The sequence below is a fragment of the Miniopterus schreibersii genome (assembly GCF_964146895.1).
Source record: "Miniopterus schreibersii genome assembly, chromosome: 3".
NCBI lineage: Eukaryota > Metazoa > Chordata > Mammalia > Chiroptera > Miniopteridae > Miniopterus > Miniopterus schreibersii.
In genome coordinates, this window is record NC_138103.1 from 9,526,948 (window position 1) to 9,549,352 (window position 22,405).

Genomic DNA, 22,405 nt, shown 5'->3' on the forward strand with positions numbered 1-22,405 from the left:
CGCTAACCAATGGCGAGCGCCGCCGGGCACGCCGACCACAGATTGGCGGCGCCGGGACGCTGGGGGCGGGAGCGGCGCGCAGCTGTGGCGCGGGAGGTTCGGAGCTGGCTGCGAGTTCCGCGGCTTTGTCGGGTTCGCGTGGCCATGGAGGACTACGAGCCGGAGCTTTCCGACGTCGAGGACGACTTCCACAGCCAGTTCGCGGCCGAGCTCGAGGTGCTGGCGGAGCTGGAAGGTGGGCGCGGGTCTCGTCGAGGCCTCGTAGCTCGCGACTGGGCCCTGGCCTGCCCCCGGGAGTTCGGGAGGGCTACTCGGAGAAGGGCACGCCAGCGAAGGCTGGAGGCAGCCGCGACCTGAGGCGGGGGCCTGTCGGAGAGAGAAGGGCCTTCTAGCGTCAATGACGGTGCTTGGAGGTCGGTCGCCCCGAGGCGGTTGCTGTGAAATCTTCTCTCCCAGCAGAGACAGAGGCCTTGTCATCCTCCAGGGACCGGATCCGGCTGACGTTTGAGGAGGCCCTTGCTAGAGGGGACGCTGTAGCTCCCTGTTCCCCAGGTGGACCTTCAGGGAACCGCAAGCGGGATGCCAGGAAGAGGCAGCTGGCTAGCGATGCACAGAGGGACAGACTCCTGCCCCTCAGTACGTCTGTAGCTCCCCACAGGGGTGGGGTGCAAGGCAGGGGAAGCACCTCTGTTTCTTCCCAGCGTGTGTGTGTTTCTCCAGCTCCCAAAATCAAGCGTCCCAGGCTGGAGGCGGTCAAGAGGCTGAACTTTGAGCAGAACGAGATGGAAGAGCTGCTGCTTCCTGACTCCCCTCCTCAGGACATCACCCCCCCACCGAGTCCTGAGGTCCCAGCTGAGCTGTGGGACGAGGGGTGTGTGGCTTGGGGCACAGGTGTCCTAGAGTCTTGGAATTGGAAGGGTCTCGTTTTTCAGACGTGGTCCCAAGGCCTGTGGCTGGGGGCCTGTGGGAGGGCTCCTTATCGGAGGGTGGATCTGGGCTCCTTGCCGGAGGGTAACAGGAAGCAAAAGTTCCAAGAGAGCTCTGGTCCTTTCTCAGGACCATGGACGGTGGTGCTGACATGGGTCTCAAATGGGCCTCGCCAGCCACTCGCAATCCGGTCCTGAGGCGACCCCCTGTCCTGGAGGACTATATCAACGTAACCTCCACGGGCGGTGACCGTGCTTTTCTGGTGCTACGGGCTGACCCAGTGGGCACTAGGGTGCAGGTGAGTCCTGTTTGGCCATGGGGGTGGCCAGGCTGGCCACAGCCTTCCCATGGGCTTGGTGCTGCCCAGGAAAGAGTCTTGAGGGTTGTACCCACACTAGGACCCTGGGGACTCCTCAGGAAGTTCACCTGGCTTCCAGTCATCTACTCAGGAGGGCCCTCTTCCTCTCCTCTTTCCCTTCTTCTTCTCCCTCCACTTTTCTTCTCCTCCGTCCTAGAGCTGCCTCTCCCCTAGTGGCTTTTCCTTTTCCAGTCCTTGGTTAGAGGGGGGGCTCCTCCATCTTTAAGCTGCTTGTGCTAGGGAATGCCACCTCGGTTCCTGAGCATTGTTGGGAGGAGGTCATAGGTAACCCCATGACCTAGGAGGGGTTCCAGAGGTGACTACTACTTTTCCTCCCCCCCAGAGCTCTCTCTTGGACATCCAGTGGCATGGACATGGACACCTGAACCTGCTGGGTGTGTCTTTTGCCACTCTGAAGGAGCAGGTTGACAGTGAGGTGGGGTCTGCTGGGGTTTGCTGGATGAGAGGGGTAGCTCTGGGATGACTGAGGCTGTCTGAGTCATCCTGATCCCAACCCTTACTGTTCACAGCGGCAGCAGCGATTGTTAGAAAAGGCCCAGCGACTCTCAGATACACTGCACAGGTGATGCTGTGGGTTCTTTTGCTCTTGGGATCCTCACCAGTTCTTGAACTGCTGACCCCCCAGCCTGAATTCTGGTCAGGGGTAATCCCTATTGGGGTTAAGTCCAGGCAGCTCAGGGCACAATGCTCTCTAGCCTCAGGACAGAGGAGGTGGAAGAGGAAGCCCCTGAGGAGGTGCCAGCCAACAGCCAAGACGACTCCCAGCACTGCCTCTGGGTGGATGAGTTTGCGCCCCAGCACTACACAGAACTGCTCAGTGATGATGTGAGGCCTTGTACTTGTTGAAGTGTGCTTGACTTCCTTGTTGCCAAGAGGGGGGAATTAAGGATCCAGCCAAATAATATATTACCAGCCTATAGAATTGTTAGAATGGAGAGCAGGGCACTGGTCTGCCTTGCTGAGTTGTAGATGGGAAAACTGAGATTAGTACAGGGCCGGCATGCTGCTGGTCACCTATGATGTGGGCTGAGGATCCAGAGTACCTCAAGCCTGTAGCCTTTGTTTCCTTTCCTCATAGCAGCTGATGCACCTGGGTGGGATGGCCCTGGGGTTGGCAGGGCTCCTGGAGGGGTTAGGGCCAGGACTATGGGGATGGAGGCCCCTGTTTGAGCCCCACTCTGCCACTCACCAGTAGGATGAGTGGGTATCGGCAACTTGTTAGTGAGCCTCAGCGTTCCTGTGTGTGTCCTCAGACAGCACAAGGGGCAGGCATGGGGAGTTCTTGGCATTTGTGGTCCCCCTAGGCAATGCCTCCCTTCCCACAGTTCACCAACCGCTGCCTCCTCAAGTGGCTGAAGCTGTGGGATCTGGTGGTGTTCGGCCGAGAGAGGCCAGCCCGGAAGCCCAGGCCCAGTGTGGAGCCGGCCCGGGTTGGCAAGGAGGCCACAGCTTCCAGCAAGTGGAAAAGCCATGAGCAGGTGTTGGAGGAGATGCTTGAGGCTGACCTGGACTTGAGCCGGCGGCCCCGGCAAAAAGTGAGCCCCACCTATCTGCATTGCATATACCTCTGAGCCCAGGGGTTGTACCCCTTGGCTGGTGCCTTTGCACCTCTGGGGGCCACAAGGCACGCACATTTACTCACCCCTGGCTGTGGGCATGATGATGTTTTAGTGTGGGGTGTCAGTGATGTGAATGGGACTTGAGTTCTAATGATTTTGGTAAAGCTGGTGTTCCTCAAAAAGCCTTGTAGCTCCCCAAGAATGATTGTGGTGGACAGTGGGTGACTTCAAGGGATCAGTCATGTCAGTAATGGCTGTGGCCCTGTCAGGTCCCCCCATCACTTGCTTTATTCGGGGTTTTCTCTCGTTCTGAAGTGTTCATTCTGAGCCACGAGCATGTGGGCATTCTCATTTGGTGTCTGGGGTGGGTGTAGGGTGATAGGGACATTCCCTAGTACCAAACCTCATGGAACAGGATTATCAGCTTTGGTGGTTGGCCGGGTACTCCCCAACATAGTATAGGTTGCAGCATGTCTTCACATCTTGGCTGCAGGTAGCGTTGCTATGTGGACCCCCTGGGCTGGGCAAGACCACCCTGGCCCACGTGATTGCAAGGCACGCCGGCTACTGTGTGGTGGAAATGAACGCAAGGTGAGTGGAAGGGAAGGCCTGGCCTCTGGGCCTCTTGTTTGTACTGATATGTCTGGTTGAATCTTGGGTTATTGGGATTTGGAGCAGTCCTGTTGTGGGTTCTTCTCTTGTGGTAACCTTGAGGTGTAAGTGTGGCAGCTTGGCCCTGGAAGATTATCCTGCCAGGAACACTGGCTGCAGCCCTGGCTGAGGCCACAGCTGTCCTGATGGTCCCTCCCCTGCTTCATGGTTACAGTGATGACCGCAGTCCTGAGGCCTTCCGCACGCACATTGAGGCGGCCACGCAGATGGAGTCGGTGCTGGGCACTGGTGGGAAGCCCAACTGCCTGATTATCGACGAGATTGATGGGGCCCCCACGGTGGGCCTCCTGGGTACCTGGCCAGTGGGTGGGTGGTGGGTGGGCAATGGGGGCTGTGGCTTATTGCACCAGCTGCATGTCCCCCCAGGCTGCCATCAATGTACTCCTCAGCATCATTGACCGCAAGGGCCCAAAGGAGGCAGAGCTGGGGGGCCCGGCCATGTTGGTGGATGAGGGGCGGCGGCTGCCAGCAGGAAAGGGTCTCTTGATGAGGCCAGTTATCTGCATCTGTAATGACCAGTGAGTAGGGTGATGCAGGGTTTTGAGGGTGGGGCCTGAGGATGCTCCACTGGGTGGGGCTTCCACAGGAGGGCAGAGGGCCCCTGACCCCCTGGGATGGCATATCCCAGCCCCACCTGACCACCCAGTGGATTTGAGACTGGGATTTGGCATGAGTGTTTCTCCCATATCCTGTGCCCATCCTACAGGTTTGCGCCTTCTCTGCGGCAGCTGAAGCAGCAGGCTTTCCTGCTCCACTTTCCGCCTACATTACCTTCCAGGCTCATACAGCGGCTGCAGGAGGTCAGTGGGAGTGGGGAGGGGGGACACAGGGCCCAGGCTGTATGGCTGATGACCAGGTGAGGGAACATGACCCCTGTCATGGTCTCATCTTCCCCTTCCTATCCTTCCCCTTTCCAGTCCAGGGCCCTATCCCCTCTGCTGCTTCCATCACCTGCCCCCATTCCAGGTCCTCGTGTGAGGGTGACTGGATCATTTTGGTCTTTGGTGTTGGGTGGTCCCTAGTGGGGAATGAGACTAGTCCATAGAATCTGCAGCCTTTGTCTCTTGTAGGATGAGAGCAGCTACTCACCTGTTTCTAGGGAGGAGGTGGCCACAGGGTGGGGCTCTGAGGGGGGAGGGTGGGGCTCTGAGCGGGGAGGGTGGGTACCCATGCTTTTGCCTCCTGCAGATCTCCCTACGGCAGGGCCTGCAGGCTGACCCGGGTGCCTTGGCAGCCCTCTGTGAGAAGACAGACAATGATATCCGTGCCTGCATCAACACCCTGCAGGTGTGTGGGGGGCAGCTGGCTGTGGTAGGGTGGGGCAGGGGGTAGCTATCTCTCACCCCCCACACTCTATATCCAGTTCTTGCATGGGCGGGGCCAGCGGGAGCTGAGTGTTCAGGCTGTTCAAACTACACGAGTTGGCCTCAAGGACCAGCGCAAGGGGCTCTTCTCTGTGTGGCAGGAGGTCTTCCAGCTGCCCCGGGCCCAGAGGTAGGTGGGGTGGCCAGAATGAGTGCGCAGGCCAGGCTCTCCCTTGTTATTTGCTGTGCCCAGCCCTGAACACAACCCTGCATGTGCAGGCTGCACCCCCTCTCCCCTCTTTGCCAACAGAGACCCAAGGCTCTCTGGGCTCTGCTTTCAAGGCTGTGCCTCAGCCTCCCCCACTCCCCTCTCCTTGGGGCTCCCTCAGGTGGGGAGGGTGCTGCCAACAGGAATAAAGTGGGTGGGGGCTCCACTCCAGCTTCAGCAACCCTTCTGTAGGCAACGTGTGGGGCAGGACCCAACTCTGCCTACCCACATGCTCCTGCTGGGCGATGGGCTCATGGGTTTGGGGCGCCAGGCTTCCAAGGCACCTCTGACCACAGCTGCACAACGGTTCTACCATGTTCTTCATGTGGTCGCCTCCGCGGGTGAGCATGAGAAGGTAGTCCAGGTAACTACACTTGACCTGAACTTTCTTTCTAGGGTGCATTGTGGGGGGAGTGTTTCCTTGTCTCTAGACAGTGAACAGGAGACAATTCAGATAGTGCCAATCTCTAGAAAAAGCAGGTGGGATGGGAGTGAGGTGGGGCAGACAGGGCATCGGGGAGGCCTCTGAGGGGACTCTGACAGGCACAGAGGGCTGGAGGAGGGGTTGGCAAGTGCTAGGAGGGGAATGGTCACGGCAAGTGCTAGGAGGGGAATGGTCACCAGCATGGCAGTGGGCTGGGTGTGGGTGTGTGTGGGGGGGTTCATTTTGATTGATGGGATCACTGGCTGCCAGCAGTGTGGCAGCAGCTGGGCAGCCTGATCCAGTGGCTGGGAGGGGCTTAATTCTGGACATGAGCTGTGGGAATGGGGACATGTGGATTAGAGCAGGTGGGGATTTTGGCCTGAGCAGGTGCTAGAGATACACCCCCAACCCTGAAAGCCTGGCTTATGCTGTCTCTCTAAGCTGCTTTGGGTTAGTGGTTCGAGGTCCTTGCAAATCCAGAAATGTATGGTTTTTGAGGGCAGAGCAGTGGCAGGAGGGAATGGGACTTCCTGTTAGGAGAGTGGGGGCTCTGCTCTCAATTCTGGTGGACAGACTTCCTTTAGGGAGGTGTGGAGGTGGGGAGTTCTTTCCTGCACATCCCAGGATCTTGGTCAAACCAGAGTTGGGGCAGCAGGTGGCCCCTCCTGGCTTCCCCCTCAGGGCCATGTGGCAACTCACTGGTGCTTGCTGCTATCCCGAGACCCCAGACTTGGCAGGGCAGATGGGCAGTGAAGGGTCCCTTGTGCTGTGGCAAGGGGTTCATGATGCTGGAGGGGCTCAGGGACCCACCACTCACAGGGCCTGTTTGACAACTTCCTGCGGCTGCGGCTGCGGGACTCCAGCCTGGGTACTGTGTGTGCGGCCCTCGACTGGCTGGCCTTTGAGGACATGCTGGGCCAGGCCGCCTACCACAGCCAGAGCTTCCAGTTGCTGCGCTATCAGCCCTTCCTGCCTGTGGCCTTCCACCTGCTGTTCGCCTCCAGCCATGTGCCAAGGATTGCCTTCCCCAGTAGCCAACAGGAGGTGTGCTGTACACCCTGCCCCTTGCCCCTGTCTAGGCCGGGCCTGGGATCCTGGCGGGTTCTGGCTGACTTGGTTCTGGTTTACCCTCCACCCCAGGCCCAGAACCGGACAAATCAGGTGCAGAACCTGATTCAGACACTGGTATCAGGTATTGCACCAGCCACTCGCAGCCGTACGGCGCCCCAGGCCCTTGTCCTGGACACCCTCTGCCTTCTCCTGGACATCCTCGTGCCTAAGCTTCGCCCTGTGAGTGCCTCACCGAGAAGGAGGGTTCAGCTTCCAGTGGAACTGGGTTCTTGACTGCTTAGTGTTCCTACTTGTTGCCTACCTGCCCACAGGTGAGCACTCAGCTCTACAGTGCCCGTGAGAAGCTGCAGCTGGCCAGCCTTGTGGGCACCATGCTTGCCTACAGCCTAACCTACCGCCAGGAGCGCACGCCTGACGGGCAGTATGTCTACAGGCTGGAACCGTGAGTCTGTGCAGCATCTGGAATAGGGGTCCTGGGGGGTTGGGCTCAGAGTCTAAAAGCATGGCCTTGGTGAGACGTATGAGTATCAGTTTCCCCATTTGTCAGAGATTGGCAGGGGTGTCGTTTCTAGCTCAGCTTTTGCCCATATGTGACTGAAGTGGGCCCCCAGGTTGGGGATAGATAGCCCCAGGACCTGAGGTTTACTACGGAACCTCTCACTGCCCCAGTGGTTCCTCGAGTTCCCTAGGGCTTTGTTTCCCTGCCCTGAGATGGTTTGGGGATGGAGTGGCCCCCTGGGGTCCTGCTGCCCAGAAAGGGCCCCAGTGCATTTGGGATGCAGGTGTTTCTCCGTGCCGATGGCAAGGAGGCAGTAATGGTGGTCCCTGAGCACAAGCCCAGCCTGAGCCCCAGCCCTGCGCCATGTTGTCCCATTCCCTCCCCTTGTAGCCCTGGGGAGGTCCCTTTTCATGCCCACATATGGTTGAGGAAACTGAGGTTCAGGGGTAATCCCCCTGCTGGCCCAAGGTTGGGGTACAGCAGAGCCAGAATCACCCTGTCCTGCAGCTTTCTCCTTCTGGCATTTGGTGTTATTGCGGTGGGTTGCTTCTGCTCCTATCACCACTGAGTGGGTTCCTGGGTGTCCTGCCCCTCCCACCCTGAGCAGGAACTTGGAGGAGGTCTGCCGTTTTCCTGAACTGCCTGCCCGAAAGCCCCTCACCTACCAGGCCAAGCAGCTTATTGCCCGTGAGATCGAAGTGGAGAAGATGCGAAGGGCAGAGGCCTTGGCCCGAGATGGGGACAGTCCCCAGGTGAGCCAACCTCTGTCTTGGGGCAGAGCAGGGCCTGGTAGGGCAGTGCCCTCGGAGTGGACACTGCCTTTGAAATGGCCCTGCCCAGTCACCTCTCATCACACCCAGGTCGACGGGAGTCCCCCAAGGGCCAAGATCGCACAGGAGGGTGCTGGGGGAAAAGGGGCACAGCCACACAACCCCCGAAGCCACGAGCAGCAGCTGGAGCGCATCCTGAAGAGAGCAGCCCTGGAAGACCAGGTTTGAGGGCTGGAAGGTGGCCATGTGGGTGGGGTTGTGTTACCTTGGTGTAGGCTGGTTCTAAGCCCTGAGGCACCCACCTAAGGGTCCAGCTTCCTGCTGCTCAGCAGGATAGGGTTTCGCCTGGGCTCAGTTTCCCACTTGGGCAGGAGAGTGGCTTTTGTTGGCACCTCTTGCCCTTGCCTGACGGAGCACGCATCTGTGAGGGTGGTTGGGGATAGAGGGGACACTTGCTGACAGGTCAGCACAGAATGAGGGGAGGGGCCTGGGAGAGGTGACTGTTCCCCAGCCCTGGGCCACTGTTCAGAGGTCCTATGAGACCCATTCTCCCTGGGAGAGTTCTCCCCTCATGGCAGGGAGTGTCCTCTATGTCTGTCCCCATGAACCTGACCATCCATCCTCTTTAGACTGAGAGGGATTTCTTCGGTCGTGTGGTTGTCAGGAGAGCAGCAGCCGTAAGCACAGGTGTGTATGGAGGTGGGAGCTGTGGAGGGAGGGGCTAGGGTCGGGCAGAAGATCAACCCTGTGGCCCCCACAGAGAACACAGCCCCTGAGACTGACACAATTGAGCAGCGAATGGGCACTGCGGTGGGCAGGAGCGACGTCTGGTTCCGCTTCAAGGAGGGTGTCTCCAACGCCGTGCGACGCAACCTACATATCAGGGACCTGCTGTAGCTGGGTCACACCAGACACCCCAGGGTCACACTGGACGCCCTAGTCCACACTCCCCAGGGTTATGCCAGATGCCCTGGTCCACGTTGGACACCTCAGATCGATGCTGGATGCCCCGATTTACACCGGATGCCCCAGAGATGCCTCTATGTTCATGACTGACACCCAGATCTACACCAGACACCCTGAGGTCATGTTGGGTGTCCCCAGGTCCACACTGGACACCTCAGCTTTGCTTTCTCTGTTTCTTTTTATTTTGATTTTGAGAATACATTTATTAAAGCTGAGGACAGTGACACAAGGAATGTCTTAGGACTAAAGCAACAGGAGAGAGCCTAGGCTGGGCTGCTTTGGCTCACTGACAAATAAGTCACAGTGACAGAAGTGAGCCAAGGCCCAGCTGCTGTCAGCTCACTGGAAAGACAGAAAAGGGCCTTGGAGACAGATTCAGGGGGTTAGCCCAGGATGAGCTGCTGCTACCTATTGTTCCCCTGGTTGCAAGTCTCATGGGGTCCCTTGGAGTTTAGGAGATGCACGCCTATGGGAGAAGAGGGGGAAGGGAAAGGCACAGGCTGCTCCCAGGAGGGATAGTGCCCGGAAAGTCTATAAAAGCCACACCTTTACAGAGCTGTTCTCTTCACAAAGAGGCATGAGCCTGGGGTTGTGGGGGTCTCACAGGATGGCACACTTGCCCTTCTCCACCCACGGGTTGTTCTTCATGAGGTCAGGGTTCAGGAAGGGGTCCTTGGGGATCCCATCCTCGATCCACTTGAGGAGCCTGTGGGTGGGGAGATTGGGGTGAGCAGGTGGGCACCTGTTCCTTCAGAAGTGCTGCGCAGCGGCTGCAGCTGCATGTGAGGGTTTGATCTTAGCTTATGCAAATGAGCACAGGGCAGGGAAATGAGAGGCAAATCAACAGCTGCCCTGGGTGGGGTGAGGCTGAGGCTCTGGGTTCCTGGGGACTCACTCAGGGATGGTCTTGGATGACATCTCCCTTTTGAAGGCCAGCTGGTACTTGAGGCTCTCGACCTCCTTCTTCATCTGGGGCACGTCCCACTCCTCCATGGGGTCGGGGGCTTCGGAAGTGGCCAGCCTGGGGCTGGAGGGTACAGGAAGAAGCAATAGAGATGCTAGCCTGCAATAGCCCCCAGATGCTCCCTCCCCACTGGTGAGACCCCTACACAAAAGGAGGGAGCCCCATCCTTGTACATTGACAACCCACTGCCTGGGGAGACCCCTAGGGGCCATACCACCAACCCTGCATATCCACACGGGCAGCACTGGGGTGCAGGGCCTAGATCTGAGGCCCTATTAATGAGGCACCCTCCCCCCATGGGGCTAATTAACTGCAGAGGAAACTTTCCACCCTTAGCTCTGCATCCCCACCCAATCAAAGCCTTACCAAGGCTGGGCCTCTGGGTTGGAGAGGAATGGGGCACTCACTGTCCCTGCTGGGGAGGTAGCAGGACCAGCACATGGCACAGACAGGTTCCCAGGAGCCCACACCAGTCCCCCACCCCCACTGTGAGGCCCGCTTCCCACTCCTGGCTGTGTAGGTGTAGCCCAGGCCCTCATGTAAAGAGCAGGACCCTGCCTGGCGCCCTTCATGTGCCTCCCCCTACTTTGCATGGGCATAGCCCCCATTGAGGGCAATTTAATCCTGGGGCTAGAAGGATTTGACTGCTTTTTGCATCTCTGGCTGGGGGTTGAGAGTGCCGAGGATCTTGGAGGTCAGAAGCTGCAGCCTCCTGCTGCTATGTCTCCCCTGGCACTTCACAAACTGCAGGGCCCAGATTCTGCTTGTGAACGAGCCTGGCAAAGCCACAGGTTGAGGCCTTAGATCCAGTCAGTTGGGGTCACATGAGGGCAGGCTGCTCCTTGACCTCCCACCCCAGTCCATCCTAGGGGCCCAGGGAGGCCCTCATTGCCCCCCAGCCACTACCCGAAGCACTGAGGCTGGGAACCAGGAGGCTGGCTTTCTTGACCTTGGAGGGGTGGGCAGGTGGTCCACAGAGGCTGACAGGAGTATGACCTTGCCCCTTAGGCTGTGTAGGACAGTGGACAGTCTCCACCCTGGGTCGGAAGTGTGTGGGGGGTGGGGAGGTGTGCCTTTGTCTTTGTGGTGGTTGGGGAGAGTGGCCAGGCCAGGAGGGTTAAGGGATGGCCAGCCAGGGGCAAGGGTGAGAGCCCAGGGAAGCAGGACATCTTTGCGGGGTAGCCAAGAGGGGGTGTACAGGCTCCTCCCAGAAACCCCAAGTTCCAGCACCCCAACCCCCCCAGAGCAGGGTCTCACGTGGACAGCCATGTGGGGTGGGGGGCATCCCAGTCGGGGTCGCAGTGGTGCTGTCCACGGCCCCCTCCTCCGCTGTCGGGCCCTACCTGTGTGAAGCCGCTGCCGAGCCGGCTTCAGTCCCACGCACTCTGCCTGCCCCGCGATCTGCACCGCCCCCAACACAATGCTTTGCCGGCACTGCGGGTGGCGCGCTGGGCTCACAGAGGGACGTGGCTCCCCTTCCTGTAGGCTGCCCCGCCCCACCCAGCCCACAGACTGAGGGGGTCCTCCCTGCCTGGCCTGGCTCTTTGGGACACTCAGGGCAGCCGCCCTCAGCTGGAAGACGGGCAGGGGCATCTCTTCTCAGGGTAGGTCTGTCCAGGTCAGCCCAGTGGGACCTGGGCAAATCGCAGAACCCTGGGCTTCGGTTCCCTGCGCAGCCTAAGGGACCAGTTCATCTGACTTACCTTGGTCCATCAGACTTACCTTGGGTGGTGATGGTGAGGGAGAAGTGATGACAAGGGGCAAGTGATGGCAAAGTGACTTCGAGGGCTAAGTGATGGGCGAGTGAGCCTGCCCACAGGCAGGCAGAGCCCAGCAGGTGCCCGCCCACTCCTGCCACCTGGGGCTGGGCCCTGGCGCCGCCCCCGCCCTCCACCCGCCCTCCTCAGGGCTGTGCTGACCCTGGGGACTTGGCCTGGCCCAGCCAGCCTCCAAGGGTGGGAGATGCAGTTTGAGATTTGCTCTGGTCCTGAGTGTGAAATCCTGCCCTGCTCTTCAGTCCTCAGGGCAGATCCCGTCAGGGCCAAGATTGTATCCCAGTGTCAGATGATGCCCTGGGTGTGCCCAGTGGGCCTGCTGCCCTGCTCCATTCTTAGGGAAGCTGTGCCCCTGAGGTCATTGGGTGACACAGGGACAAGGCTACATCCTGGTTGGGCCCCCAGATGGCAGGGCTTAGCTCTCCAACCAACGTCCTCAAGAAGGCCAGAGCCCAAGGCTCCCCAGGCTCTTAGCAGTTGCTCCTGTGACCTCCCCTGGGGCGGACCCCTATGACTGGTCACTGCCCCACCTGGAAAGCAGGACAGGGTGCCCCCTGCCCCTTCAGATACCTGGGCCCTTCCTAGTGTGATTCTGTAAAAGGGGTCAGTGGCGTCTTGGTGCTTGAGCATGTACATGATGACAGATCAGGAGGCACTCTGGAACTGGGGCACATCAGGGAAACTAGGGATTATTTTTATTATGGATTTAGGGAGTAGGGGCTTAGAGCCAAGGGTGTCTGTGTTCTCAGGGCAGATGGCCACAGTTCTGGCCTCTTTCCACCACCATCCGTCCCCCACTTCCCCACCCCCCCAGGGCCTGTGGTCATCTGCCTGCCAGGCCCCTCCGGTGCTGTGACTGGGCTGCCTGGGCTCTCATGGGGCTGGGGGACCCTGCTCATATTGGTGGGAGGCTCAGGGCAGGGGTTCTTGTTGGCCCCCAAGACTGGATCAAGGTTGGGACTGAGACCCAGGCCAGCCAGGCCCCACTACCCACTCACACCTTCCTCTCAGAGGGCATGGGTAGAACCAGGCATCCACCCCAGGCTCTGACCTGACAGTGCCCCAAGAATCTCCTGAGAGAGAAGCCCTGGTGTGACTTGGCTAGGTGTGGACCCCTGTGGCTGGCTCCAGGGGCCTGCTTTGCAGGTGCATTTTGAATTTTCCACTGTGGAATCAGAAAGTTCAATGTAGTCACAGCTGAAACCCACTAAGAACCGCTGGTAGGGCTCAGAGACCCAAACTGGAGTTCACCTGGGCGCCCTCAGCACAGCATGGCTGGGTCTGTAGGCGGGAGCTGTGTGGTGGGGCACAGACTGCGCTTCCCCCAGTGCTGTGCTGAAACAGTCTCTGGGTGCAGTCAGACCCACTGTTGTGGGGACACTTAGGGTTCAGAAGCGGTCATTGTGCTAAGGTGGGCCCATGTGATGAAAGCCACAACTGCGCTTGGTGGCCCAGCTGAAGAATGTCTGCTTGTGTGAGCCCATGAAGCCCACCCCCTTGGTAAGAGTTGGGGAACCCTGTGGCTCCTATTTTTCGCCTTCCTGGGAGGCGCTCCTGTGGACCCCAAACATGGCCAGGCCCTCTCACTGGAGCCTCTGAGGGGGACTGACTGGGCAGGTCCAGAATGCTCAAAGGCCCAAGGATTCAGGGTGGGAGGGGGCCACTGGAGCAGCAGTGACAACTTGTCCTCCAGCTGAGCACCAACTCACAGACTCCCAGAGTGGGCCCAAGGAGACCAAACACCTTTCTGAAATTAGCTCCACTAACTGGGCTGCTGGTGGCAGCCAACAGAGCTCGCTGGCCTAGAAACTGCTGCCCAAGCCCCACGCCTGCAGGGGCCTCTCATGGGACAGGGTGATCCAGGCCAGGCCTCCCAGAGGAGCTGAAGGCATGGGGGGCAGGGGTGGCAGGACTGTGGCAGTGATGCTCTCAGTGCTCAGAAAGAATATAAAATGGTGTGTGGGTTGCTCTGACACCTTCCAGGTAGAGTCCCCCAGGAGGGATCAGAGACAAAGGGGAGGAAATGCCCCAACCAGACAAGACCCACAGATAGGTATTATCCCTGCCTGTTTCCAATGTGTCTTTGACCTTTGGCCTGTCTCTCGCCAGGTCACCTCTGAGCTACCCAGTTCCACCCCCAGCTGCTGTCACCTCCAGCTCCATGTGGGTTCTCCAGAGACTGAGACTTTCTTCCCCGTGGTTCCCCAGTGAGAGGGGCCAGGCAGCCCCGGGCAGAGGTGATGAGGGCCTCAGCAAGAGCGCCACCGCTGGTGTCTGCAGCCCTCAGAGACTGCTGGGTGGGGGATGGGGATTCAGACCCTACATGCAACCCTCCCAGGGCCACAGGGTCCTCCCAGGGTCCTGCAACATTGGCCACTTTTGGCCAATGTTGCAGGACCCTGACTGGCAGGGGCACAGTGGGGGCCTGGCCTGATAGCCCTCTATCCCATGGAGGGCGTGGGAGCCTTGGGTTACAACAGGCCACCCTCCCTCCTGAGGCACAGTGACAACGGCCCTGGTGGCTTCAGGGAGACCTGCTGACTTGTGTCCTATACCTGGAAACCAAACTGGGAAAGGTGACCATGGGGATTGGAGAAACACCAAAGAAACCTTTCATTTCACCTGGTTAAACAGAGCTCATAAAAAACCAGACAGTTTTTACATAATCTTTGAAAGTTTGAAAATGATTTGCAAAAACAATTTAAGCTCTTAGACCCAAGAGTGCAAAATATACAACAAATAATTCCAACAATCGAGGTGGGGCAGCTGGCTCTGGTCAGTACGTCCTTGAGTTACTGAGTCTCAGGGAAGTGACTTCGGTTAACGTGGTTTATCCTAATAGTTCTGTGGTCCAGGGAGGTGGGTGCAGCCACAGCTCCTCTGGGGGGCTGGCTCTCTGTGGGAATTATGAATGTGGTGGAGGTCTCAGCACCTCCAGTGTCGTATACAGTAAAGCACCTCTCTGAGAGCACTGACTAAAGACAGCCACAAATTTTCTAATAACAGCACGGATCTGCTCAGCTGCAGGTGGTTTATGATCTCAAGGTATGGCCTTTTGGTCAGTGGAGGAAGCGGGAAGCCTGTGACCCCGTGGGGAGCAGGTGAGCTCCATCACTGGCTTGCTCTAGGCATGTAGCTTCCGCAGACCCAGGCTGCTAACTGTTCCACACATCCCACTGACCCCAACAACAGGACCCTCTGGCTGCAGGCCCTGCCTCCCCTCCCACGTGGGCAGACAATTACTTTGAAATGGGAAAGGTTGAGCAACTTTGCCCAGGGACTCCTAAGGAGCGAAGGCAGGGCATCTGGACACCTGCCCAGCCCTGTGCTCCAGGGCTGGCAGCCCGCCTGTAGGTGGGAGGATCCCAAGTAGCCAAGGCCCAACCTGGGGGTGGGGAGGTGATGACAAAACTATCTTCTGGGTGCATCCTGCTGTGTTGAAACTGCCACCACGACTGGTTTGTCTCTGCTGGGAGACAGGACCCCAGGGCAGTGCCACTTACTTGCTCAGATTTTCTGCCACCATGTGGGACAGGAAGATGGTGATAGGTTGCATTTCTGGACTGTGGAAGCTCAGGGACCAGCACAGAACCTCACCCACATAGTTGGGGCCTAAGGTCTGTCATCTGCATAGGCACAGAACATCCTGCACATGGCTGGCTATGGTGTTGCTACATGTACCTGCACACCCCACAGGTTCCCTTGGGGGTCTGCACCCTCAAAGGTACACACACAGGCCACACAAGATGAGTGGGAAGAGCAGACACGCATCAGGCCACCAGTGTGTCCTCACTCGGGCTGGGCCTGTGGCCCTGGGAGTCTGGCTGGCAGGTGCAGAAGCAGAGCTTTGCCGGAACTCTGCCTGCTCTCTCTTTTTTAAACATATATCTTTATTGGTTTCAGAGAGAGAAAGGGGGAGGGAGAGAGAGAGAAACATTAATGATGAGAGAGCCATTGATTGGCTGCCTCCTGCATGCCCCCCACTGGGGATCGACCTTGCAACCCAGGCATGTGTCCTGACCAGGGAATCAAACCAGTGACCTCTTGGTGCATGGGACAGTGTTCAATCAACTGAGCCACATCAGCCAGGGCACCACCAGTGAGTGAGAAGCAGGCCCCCCACTCCCCCCAGTTTCACGCAGTGACTGCTTAGAATCCCGCCCAGGCATGGGGTGGCAGCACCATGCGGTGTGGGTGCAGGTATGCAAGCGGGGCTGGGACGTGTGGAGGGCTGTCGTGATTTCCTCGGCTGACCCCACATGCGTGGCCCTCTACAAGGTGGATTAAGGCAGCTGGCGGGAGCCCAGGCAGTTGTTTGACATTCTGGGGCAGTTCACCCTCTGCTGCTTTACAAAGGAAACAGGCACAGACCTGCCTGTTGAGTGCACCAGGCCTCAGGCCCACCAGGATGTCAGCAGGGAGCCAGGCCTGGGGCGGGCCCCCTTGCTGTGACTGTGCACTTACATCTTTAGCATGGCTCACTTCTGGCAACTCGGGTCCTGCGCAATCACCTCCACCATGTTGAGGAGGACAGTGGTTTCATGTGTGAGGCCTTCTAGAAGCAGCTTCAGTGCCTAGAAGTTTTCCTACAAGAGCAAACGAAGGGGAGGCCCTTCAGGAGACGTCACTCCATACGGTACCCAGCCACCAGCCTCACCCCAAAGGCCAGGACAGCTCTGTGAGCAGCATGTGGAGGGCAACCTGGATACAGAGCAGCAGGCAGGCCTCAAGGCCCAGTTGGTGGGTGGACGAGTATCTTGGGAGACCAGGCCTGAGAGCCCCCATGAGCCCTGAGCCAGGCCTGTGTAAAGGAAAGTGAGAGTGAAGGTAGAGCGCATACTGTGGGAGACTGGACGGTGGAGCAGGAGGCGGGAGAGGTGCCCTGTGCAGATTCGCCATGCCATGGGGGAGGGTCGCGGGCAGGGGTGCTGTGCACATTCAGCTACTGCAGAATGCCATTGGCCACGTGTGGCACTGCCTACCATGAGGCACACCATGGCAGAAGCTTGCAGAGATGAGCCGGGCCCACACCATAGGGCTGCGGCCAACAGGTGTCTGCTATTGTGGGTCTGTACATGGGGAGGGGTGGTCAAGAATGGGGCAGGTGGCCAGTCACACCTGAGGCTGTGCAGCTGGGGGTCTGGGAGGGGTGGGGGTGCTCCACCAGGTTCCAAGGTGTGTGTGTGTGGGCAGCTTATAGGCAAGTCCCCACTGAGTGCAGCAGAGGTCAGGGTGGGTGCCGGGACAGGCTCTGGAGGTGGGCGTGGGCACCGAATCCCAGGAGGGGAAGGGCCAGCACAGGGACCTCACGCCCTTGTGGGGAGGGGTTTGGGGATGGAGGAGTGACCAAGGAGGCCAACTGCCACAGCCATGGCCTGACCCCACATGGTTCACCAACCCTAGAGGTGCGGGGCCTGGGTGCCTCCAAGTGCAGACACCACGTTTGCTGTAACTGGACAATGGGCCCCGGGCTAGAGGAGAAGCTTACCATCTGGAAGCAGGGCGGGGGCGCCTCCCAGGCCAGCGAGGTCAGGGGGCCACGCTGTTGCTGGTTGGGGCTACTGTCCCAGATGGGGAGCAGGAAGCTCTAGCACTGCCCCTGTAACATGGGTGCTCAGTGGGTGTGGCCCTGTCTTCCGAGAGAACCTGTGAGCCACCTGTGTCGGGCGATGCCGGAGGGTGTGGGGCAGGCACTCAGTCTCTGCACAGGGACAGGTTCTTGCAGTGCACCCACAGGGCCTGCTTCATGACAACCCAGAGCTTCACCGGGGGCCTGTGGGACAGGGAGCCTCAGGGCTCCCCCTCATCTGAGCACAGATCAGACAGAGGCGCACATGGTCAGAAACCAGAGCCTGTTCTGGGCAGCTCCTCACCTACGCTGACCACCCACTGGTCATGGCCAACCCAGGACATCTTCAGGGGACACTGCCAGCCCAGGACATCTTCAGGTAGGTCTGGAAGTTGCTGGGTGCGAGCGGCGGGAGGTGTGGTGGGTCAGGTCATTCATGACACCAGCCACCTGCAGCCAGCACCGGGGAAGTCCCTGCACTTGCACAAGTACAAGGGGACCTTGTCACGGAGCTCCCGCAGCCTGGGGTGGAGGGACACAGGGCCTCTGAGGAGGCGCACATATCCTTGCACCACCACTTGGGATTTGTTGTGACAACTATCACTTGGACCCAAAGGCCACGCAAACTTGAGAAGAAAGTGGACACGTGGTTGAGAGAAACCAGCTCCTTTCTCACTCATGGCGTCTTCATACCTCACGCTTTCAAGTAGCAGATGAGCTCTTTGTATCTAAACTGAGGCAGGAAGAGGCAACCCTGTCATCATGACATACCCCGAGGATCCTCCCTGGCTGAGTGGGCTGTGGGGTCTGACGGCTTCATCCCCAGCGCTTAGGACAGTGAGCGGGTGGAGACCTCTGGCAGATGCTGCCCTCTCACCCTGAGCTTCCAGATTTCAAGTAAAATTGGGGCCACCGGCGCTAAACTATGTGGGAAAGCTCTAGGTCAGGGGTGGGGAACGTCTGGCCCGCGGGCCGTACATGGCTCATGAAATCATTTGGTCTGGCCCTGTTAAGGCAACTGCAGGCAGGACTCGAAATTCTATAAACTTAGGAGCTTTCTTCATAGCTAATTTTTAAAAAATATGTTTTTACTGATTTCAGAGAGAGGAAGGGAGAGAGAGAGAGAGAGATAGAAATGTCAATGATGGAGAGGAAACAAGATGGCGGCGCAGGTCACAGCTGCCCCCGCCGCCTCCCGCAACCACATCAAAATTACAACTAAAATACAGAACCACCAGCACTTAGAGCCTCCTGAAATCTGGCTGAACAGGAGCCCCACAACCAGGGACCTGAAGAAGCATCAAGACAGGGAGGAGGGGCGGAGATGCGGGCAGATCGGGGCTGAATCGCAGAGACCTTGCCGCGTGTCCACACCCAGTGCCGTGGGTTAAATTTGGGAGGACATCTCGGCGGAGGAGGTTTCCCGGAGGAGGGAGGGGTCCCAGCCCCACAGCAGGCCCCCAGCCCAGGGCTCCAGGGCTGGGAAGAGACGTCCCCACAACTCTGGGCTGTGAAACCTGCGGGGACTGTCCTGAGGGTCGCAGAGGCTGTGGGAGCCCCAGCAGCTCCTCTTAAAGGGCCCGGCACAGACTCACTCGGACGCTCCCTCGGAGCCCAGCGCCGGGCAGCAGCCTGAAAGGACCCGGGACACTTGGGGAGGAACTAACCTGCCTGGAATTGGGGAAAAAGGTGGAGGGGCAGCTCCCTCCCAGGCAGAAGGGCTGGCAGAGGCCGAGGCTCCTTTGGCGAGCCTCCCCGCACACAGCTGGCAGGCAGGCGCCATATTTGAATCGCCAGCACCTGACTGGAACCGTTGGCCCCGCCCCGTGATTCCCGGAGGCCCCGCCCCTCCCCACCTGCAGCTCATCCAGGCCACTTCCAGGGGCTTTTCTATGCAAGTGGCCTCTCTAGCCTCATGCTTAGGACTTTCCTAAAATCTCTCAAACAAGCAGCAGCTGCCCCATACGGCTTGATAAGTGCCCCAGGCCTGGCACTAGCGGCAGCTGCATTGGCTCATAGCTTGGCCTCTCCTGGACAACACCAAGCCCAGCACAAGTAGCAGCCAACTACGGTTTGCTGTGTAGCTCAGTCTGGGCGGCCCTGGGCAAGGCACTGGCACAGGCTGACTCTGCACCTCCCGGGAGGCCCCAGAGACAGTGCACCTGGTGGTCAGACTCAACCACGCTGGATTACAACCCTACCACATCCATGAGTGACACACTCAAGGGGCACACTTGGTGAACACCAAAGCCCCACTGAAGTAAATCCTGCTCCTTAGGGGTATCTCCAGCACAGCAGCTCTTTGGCTGTAGTTGCAGCTGGTCCTCACAGCCGACTGGCCTGGGGATCAATTCTTCCCAGTGATGCCAACAGCAACCAAGGCTCAACTACAACAGGACAGTGCACACAGCCCACACAGGGGAGCACCTAGAAGGCCCAGCTCAGGTGACTGGGGAAGCTGAGCCACTGGACCCTACAGGACACCTACTACACAAAGCCACTCTACAAATTCCAGGAGACAGAGCAGCTCTACCTAATACATAGAAACAAACACTTGGAAGCAGCCAAAATGTGGAGGCAAAGAAACATGTCACAAAGGAAAGAACAGAAGAAATCTCTAGAAGAGGAACTAAATGAAATAGATCCAAGCAAGCTAACAGATACAGAGTGCAGAATTTTGTTTGTAAGGATGCTCAAGCATATTAGTAAGAGTATTACGAAAACAACTGAGAAAATCGATGACATAATAAAGTACCAAATTGAAATGAAGGCTACAGGAACTGAAATGAAGAACCATTTACAGGGAATCAGCAATAGAGTAGAGGACACTGAGAATCAGATCAGCAATTTGGAACATGAGGAAACAAAAAACATCCAACCAGAAGAGCAGAAATATGAAGATAGTGTAAGGAGCCTCTGGGAAAACTTCAAGCAGCCCAACATGCGTATTATTGGGGTGCCAGAAGGGGAAGAAAGAGACTGAGAAATTGAAAACTTATTTGAAAAAATGACAGAAAACTTCCCCTACCTGGGGAAAGAAATAGACTTACAAGTCCAGGAAGCACAGAGGGTCCCAAACAAGAGGAACCGAAAGAGGCCCACACCAAGACACATCATAATTAAAATGCTGGAGGTTAAAGACAGAGAATCTTAAAAGCAGCAAGAGAAAAGCAATTAGTTACCTACAAGGGAGCACCCATATGACTGTCAGCTGATTTCTCAACAGAAACTTTTCCGGCCCAAAGGGAGTGGCAAGAAATATTCAAAGTGATGAAAAACATGGAACTACAACCAAGATTGCTCTACCCAGCAAAGCTATCATTTAGAACTGAAGGTCAGATAAAGAGCTTCACAGATAAGAAAAAGCTAAAGGAGTTCACCACCACCAGACCAGCACTACAGGAAATGTTGAAGGGTTTTCTTTAAGAAGAAGCTAATGAACAAAAGAATCTAATGAAGTAAATAGATCCAGAGACATTGACACATGCAACAGATGATTATATTTCAGAGGAAAGAGGGAAGGGGGGTGAAGGGTAGGAAGAGATTACCCAAAGAAGTTATATGCATATAGGCATAACCCATGGACACAGTCAATAACTTGGTGAAGGCCTGGGGAGGGGGTGAGAGCGAGGTGGAGGGGGTCAATTGGGGGGAAAAATGGGACACCTGTAATACTTTCAACAATGAAGATAAATTAAAAAAAAAAAGAAACATCAATGATGAGAGTCATTGATCGGCTGCCTCCTGCATGCCTCCTACTGGGGATGGAGCCTGCAACTTGGGCCTGCCCTGACCGGGAATCGAACCACGATCTCCTGATTCATAGGTCAATGCTCTACCACTGAGCCATGCCTGCCGGGCCATAGCTAATTTTTAAGTTGATAATTTTGTATGGCCGGAGAATGATGTTATAAACATCCAAATCACCCTTGGCAGAAAAAAGGTTCCCCACCCCTGCTCTAGGTGAAAGCACAGCACGTAGTTCCTAATGACGCCCAGCAGGAAAGGCCTTGCTAAGCTGGATCCAAGCCCAGAAGCAGGAAGAGAAGACAATGCTGAAGAGTTCTGTAGAGAAATAAAAATAGGGCTTACCAGGAAAAATTACTGACAGCAAAGGTACAATGAGGGGTTTACTGCCCTCACCCACAAAGAACCCACATAAACCAGCATGCCCAAGATGCGACCCGGGAGAAAGCCAGCAAAATTCCTGGATGCCAGTATGCACCCCACCTGCTCCCCATGTCAGGAAGCCTGAGAGCACCCGAGGGTGTGTGGGAGCCCAGCCATGCCCTGTGCACTAGGTCACATTGGTGCTCACTTCAGGGCTGAACAACAGAGCGGTAGGGACCTTGCCCAGGGTCATAAGTTTTCATGAGGTACAGCCTGCTGGAACAGCCCCTGGGCCAAGGTCCCCCGGAAGGGGACTCCAGGACACCATAGCCAGAGACCACTGCTTCCTGGAGCTGGCAGGCTCTGCTCAGGGGCTGGCACATGCTGCCCAGGGCGGGCAGGCAGCAGGACAGACAGAGCTGCCCGACCCCCCCAAAGCTTCACCTTGGAACGAATTTGAGAACTTAATTCCCGGTGCTTTCCAATTGACCCATCTTGGCTCTGATGACAGTGAAAATTTTCCAGAGAAACTCCTGTTTTCCATTCTTTTTCAGATGCCCAGTAATGGGTCAGCTGTTTAAAACTGTGGTCAGCCTGTGCTCCCAAACTGAAAGGCAGACAGGTGCCACAGGGTCATGGGAATGAGCCGTCTTCCTGCTCAGGGATGGTGAGCACCCAGGCGAGCAGCGCCCAGGCCCATGCCTTCAGCCCCACTGTTGGCTGCTTCACAGGCTCAGAAGACGAAGGTAGTGAACTTAGCAGAGCATCAGCCCAAGGCAGCGGGAAGCCCACCTCCCGCCCACCTGGGAAATGGGCTCAAAGACTGAGCAGAGGCTGTAGCAGGGAGCCGCTGACCCAGAGTTGGGTGCACCAGTGAGCAGAGTGCCCCGCAGATGCTGGGGTCAGCACGCATGCGGAGCAGGCAAACAGAGCCCGTGGGACAGCCCACTGCAGCCCCCAGAGTTCTGAGAAGGCCTCTACACTCACCAGTTTGTGAAGCTGAAGCAGTGGGGGAGGGAGAGGGTTGGGGGAGAGAAGGAGGGGCGGGAGACTGACTAGAAGAAGCAGGTGAGCTTCTCCCTCAGGATCTGGGGGAAGCTGCTGAGCACCAAGCCTGCTGGAGGTGGCGTGTAATCCTGTGGAGGGAG

The 22,405-nt window shown here is 57.6% G+C and overlaps 2 protein-coding genes across 5 annotated transcripts; one reads left to right on the forward strand and one right to left on the reverse strand.

Moving 5' to 3' along the window:
* Nucleotides 1-67: 67 nt before the first annotated feature.
* CHTF18 (chromosome transmission fidelity factor 18) lies at nt 68-9,067 on the forward strand. Of its 4 annotated transcripts, none has more exons than XM_081132568.1 (22): nt 68-235; nt 457-636; nt 721-871; nt 1,057-1,225; nt 1,629-1,721; nt 1,816-1,868; nt 2,002-2,131; nt 2,632-2,841; nt 3,359-3,456; nt 3,692-3,815; nt 3,904-4,055; nt 4,244-4,337; nt 4,726-4,824; nt 4,901-5,031; nt 5,302-5,473; nt 6,353-6,577; nt 6,674-6,823; nt 6,916-7,046; nt 7,711-7,855; nt 7,964-8,095; nt 8,503-8,560; nt 8,634-9,067. In XM_081132568.1, exons 1-22 carry the CDS (start codon nt 145-147, stop codon nt 8,768-8,770), a joined length of 2,925 nt encoding a protein of 974 aa, XP_080988694.1. In that variant the 5' UTR covers nt 68-144; the 3' UTR covers nt 8,771-9,067. The 4 variants fall into 4 exon arrangements, with proteins under 4 accessions (XP_080988694.1, XP_080988695.1, XP_080988693.1 ...); XM_081132569.1 differs by having other exon boundaries at nt 460-636; nt 8,634-9,066; XM_081132567.1 differs by having other exon boundaries at nt 460-636; nt 6,353-6,823; nt 8,634-9,066.
* On the reverse strand, nt 9,032-9,860 carry GNG13 (G protein subunit gamma 13). The gene is made up of 2 exons (XM_081132570.1): nt 9,735-9,860; nt 9,032-9,545 (listed from the first exon to the last, which is right to left on the reverse strand). Exons 1-2 carry the CDS (start codon nt 9,830-9,832, stop codon nt 9,440-9,442), a joined length of 204 nt encoding a protein of 67 aa, XP_080988696.1. The 5' UTR covers nt 9,833-9,860; the 3' UTR covers nt 9,032-9,439.
* Between the last annotated feature and the right edge of the window lie 12,545 nt (nt 9,861-22,405).

Bases quoted from the DNA above. Each gene is read 5' to 3' on its own strand.
- CHTF18 (XM_081132566.1), top strand. From the start codon at position 145: ATGGAGGACTACGAGCCGGAGCTTTCCGACGTCGAGGACGACTTCCAC. The intron at 3,457-3,691 runs GTGAGTGGAAGG...TCATGGTTACAG, and splicing joins GTGGTGGAAATGAACGCAAG to TGATGACCGCAGTCCTGAGG. The intron at 7,047-7,710 runs GTGAGTCTGTGC...CACCCTGAGCAG, and splicing joins TATGTCTACAGGCTGGAACC to GAACTTGGAGGAGGTCTGCC.
- GNG13 (XM_081132570.1), bottom strand. From the start codon at position 9,832: ATGGAGGAGTGGGACGTGCCCCAGATGAAGAAGGAGGTCGAGAGCCTC. The intron at 9,546-9,734 runs GTGAGTCCCCAG...CCCCACCCACAG, and splicing joins TCATCCAAGACCATCCCTGA to GCTCCTCAAGTGGATCGAGG.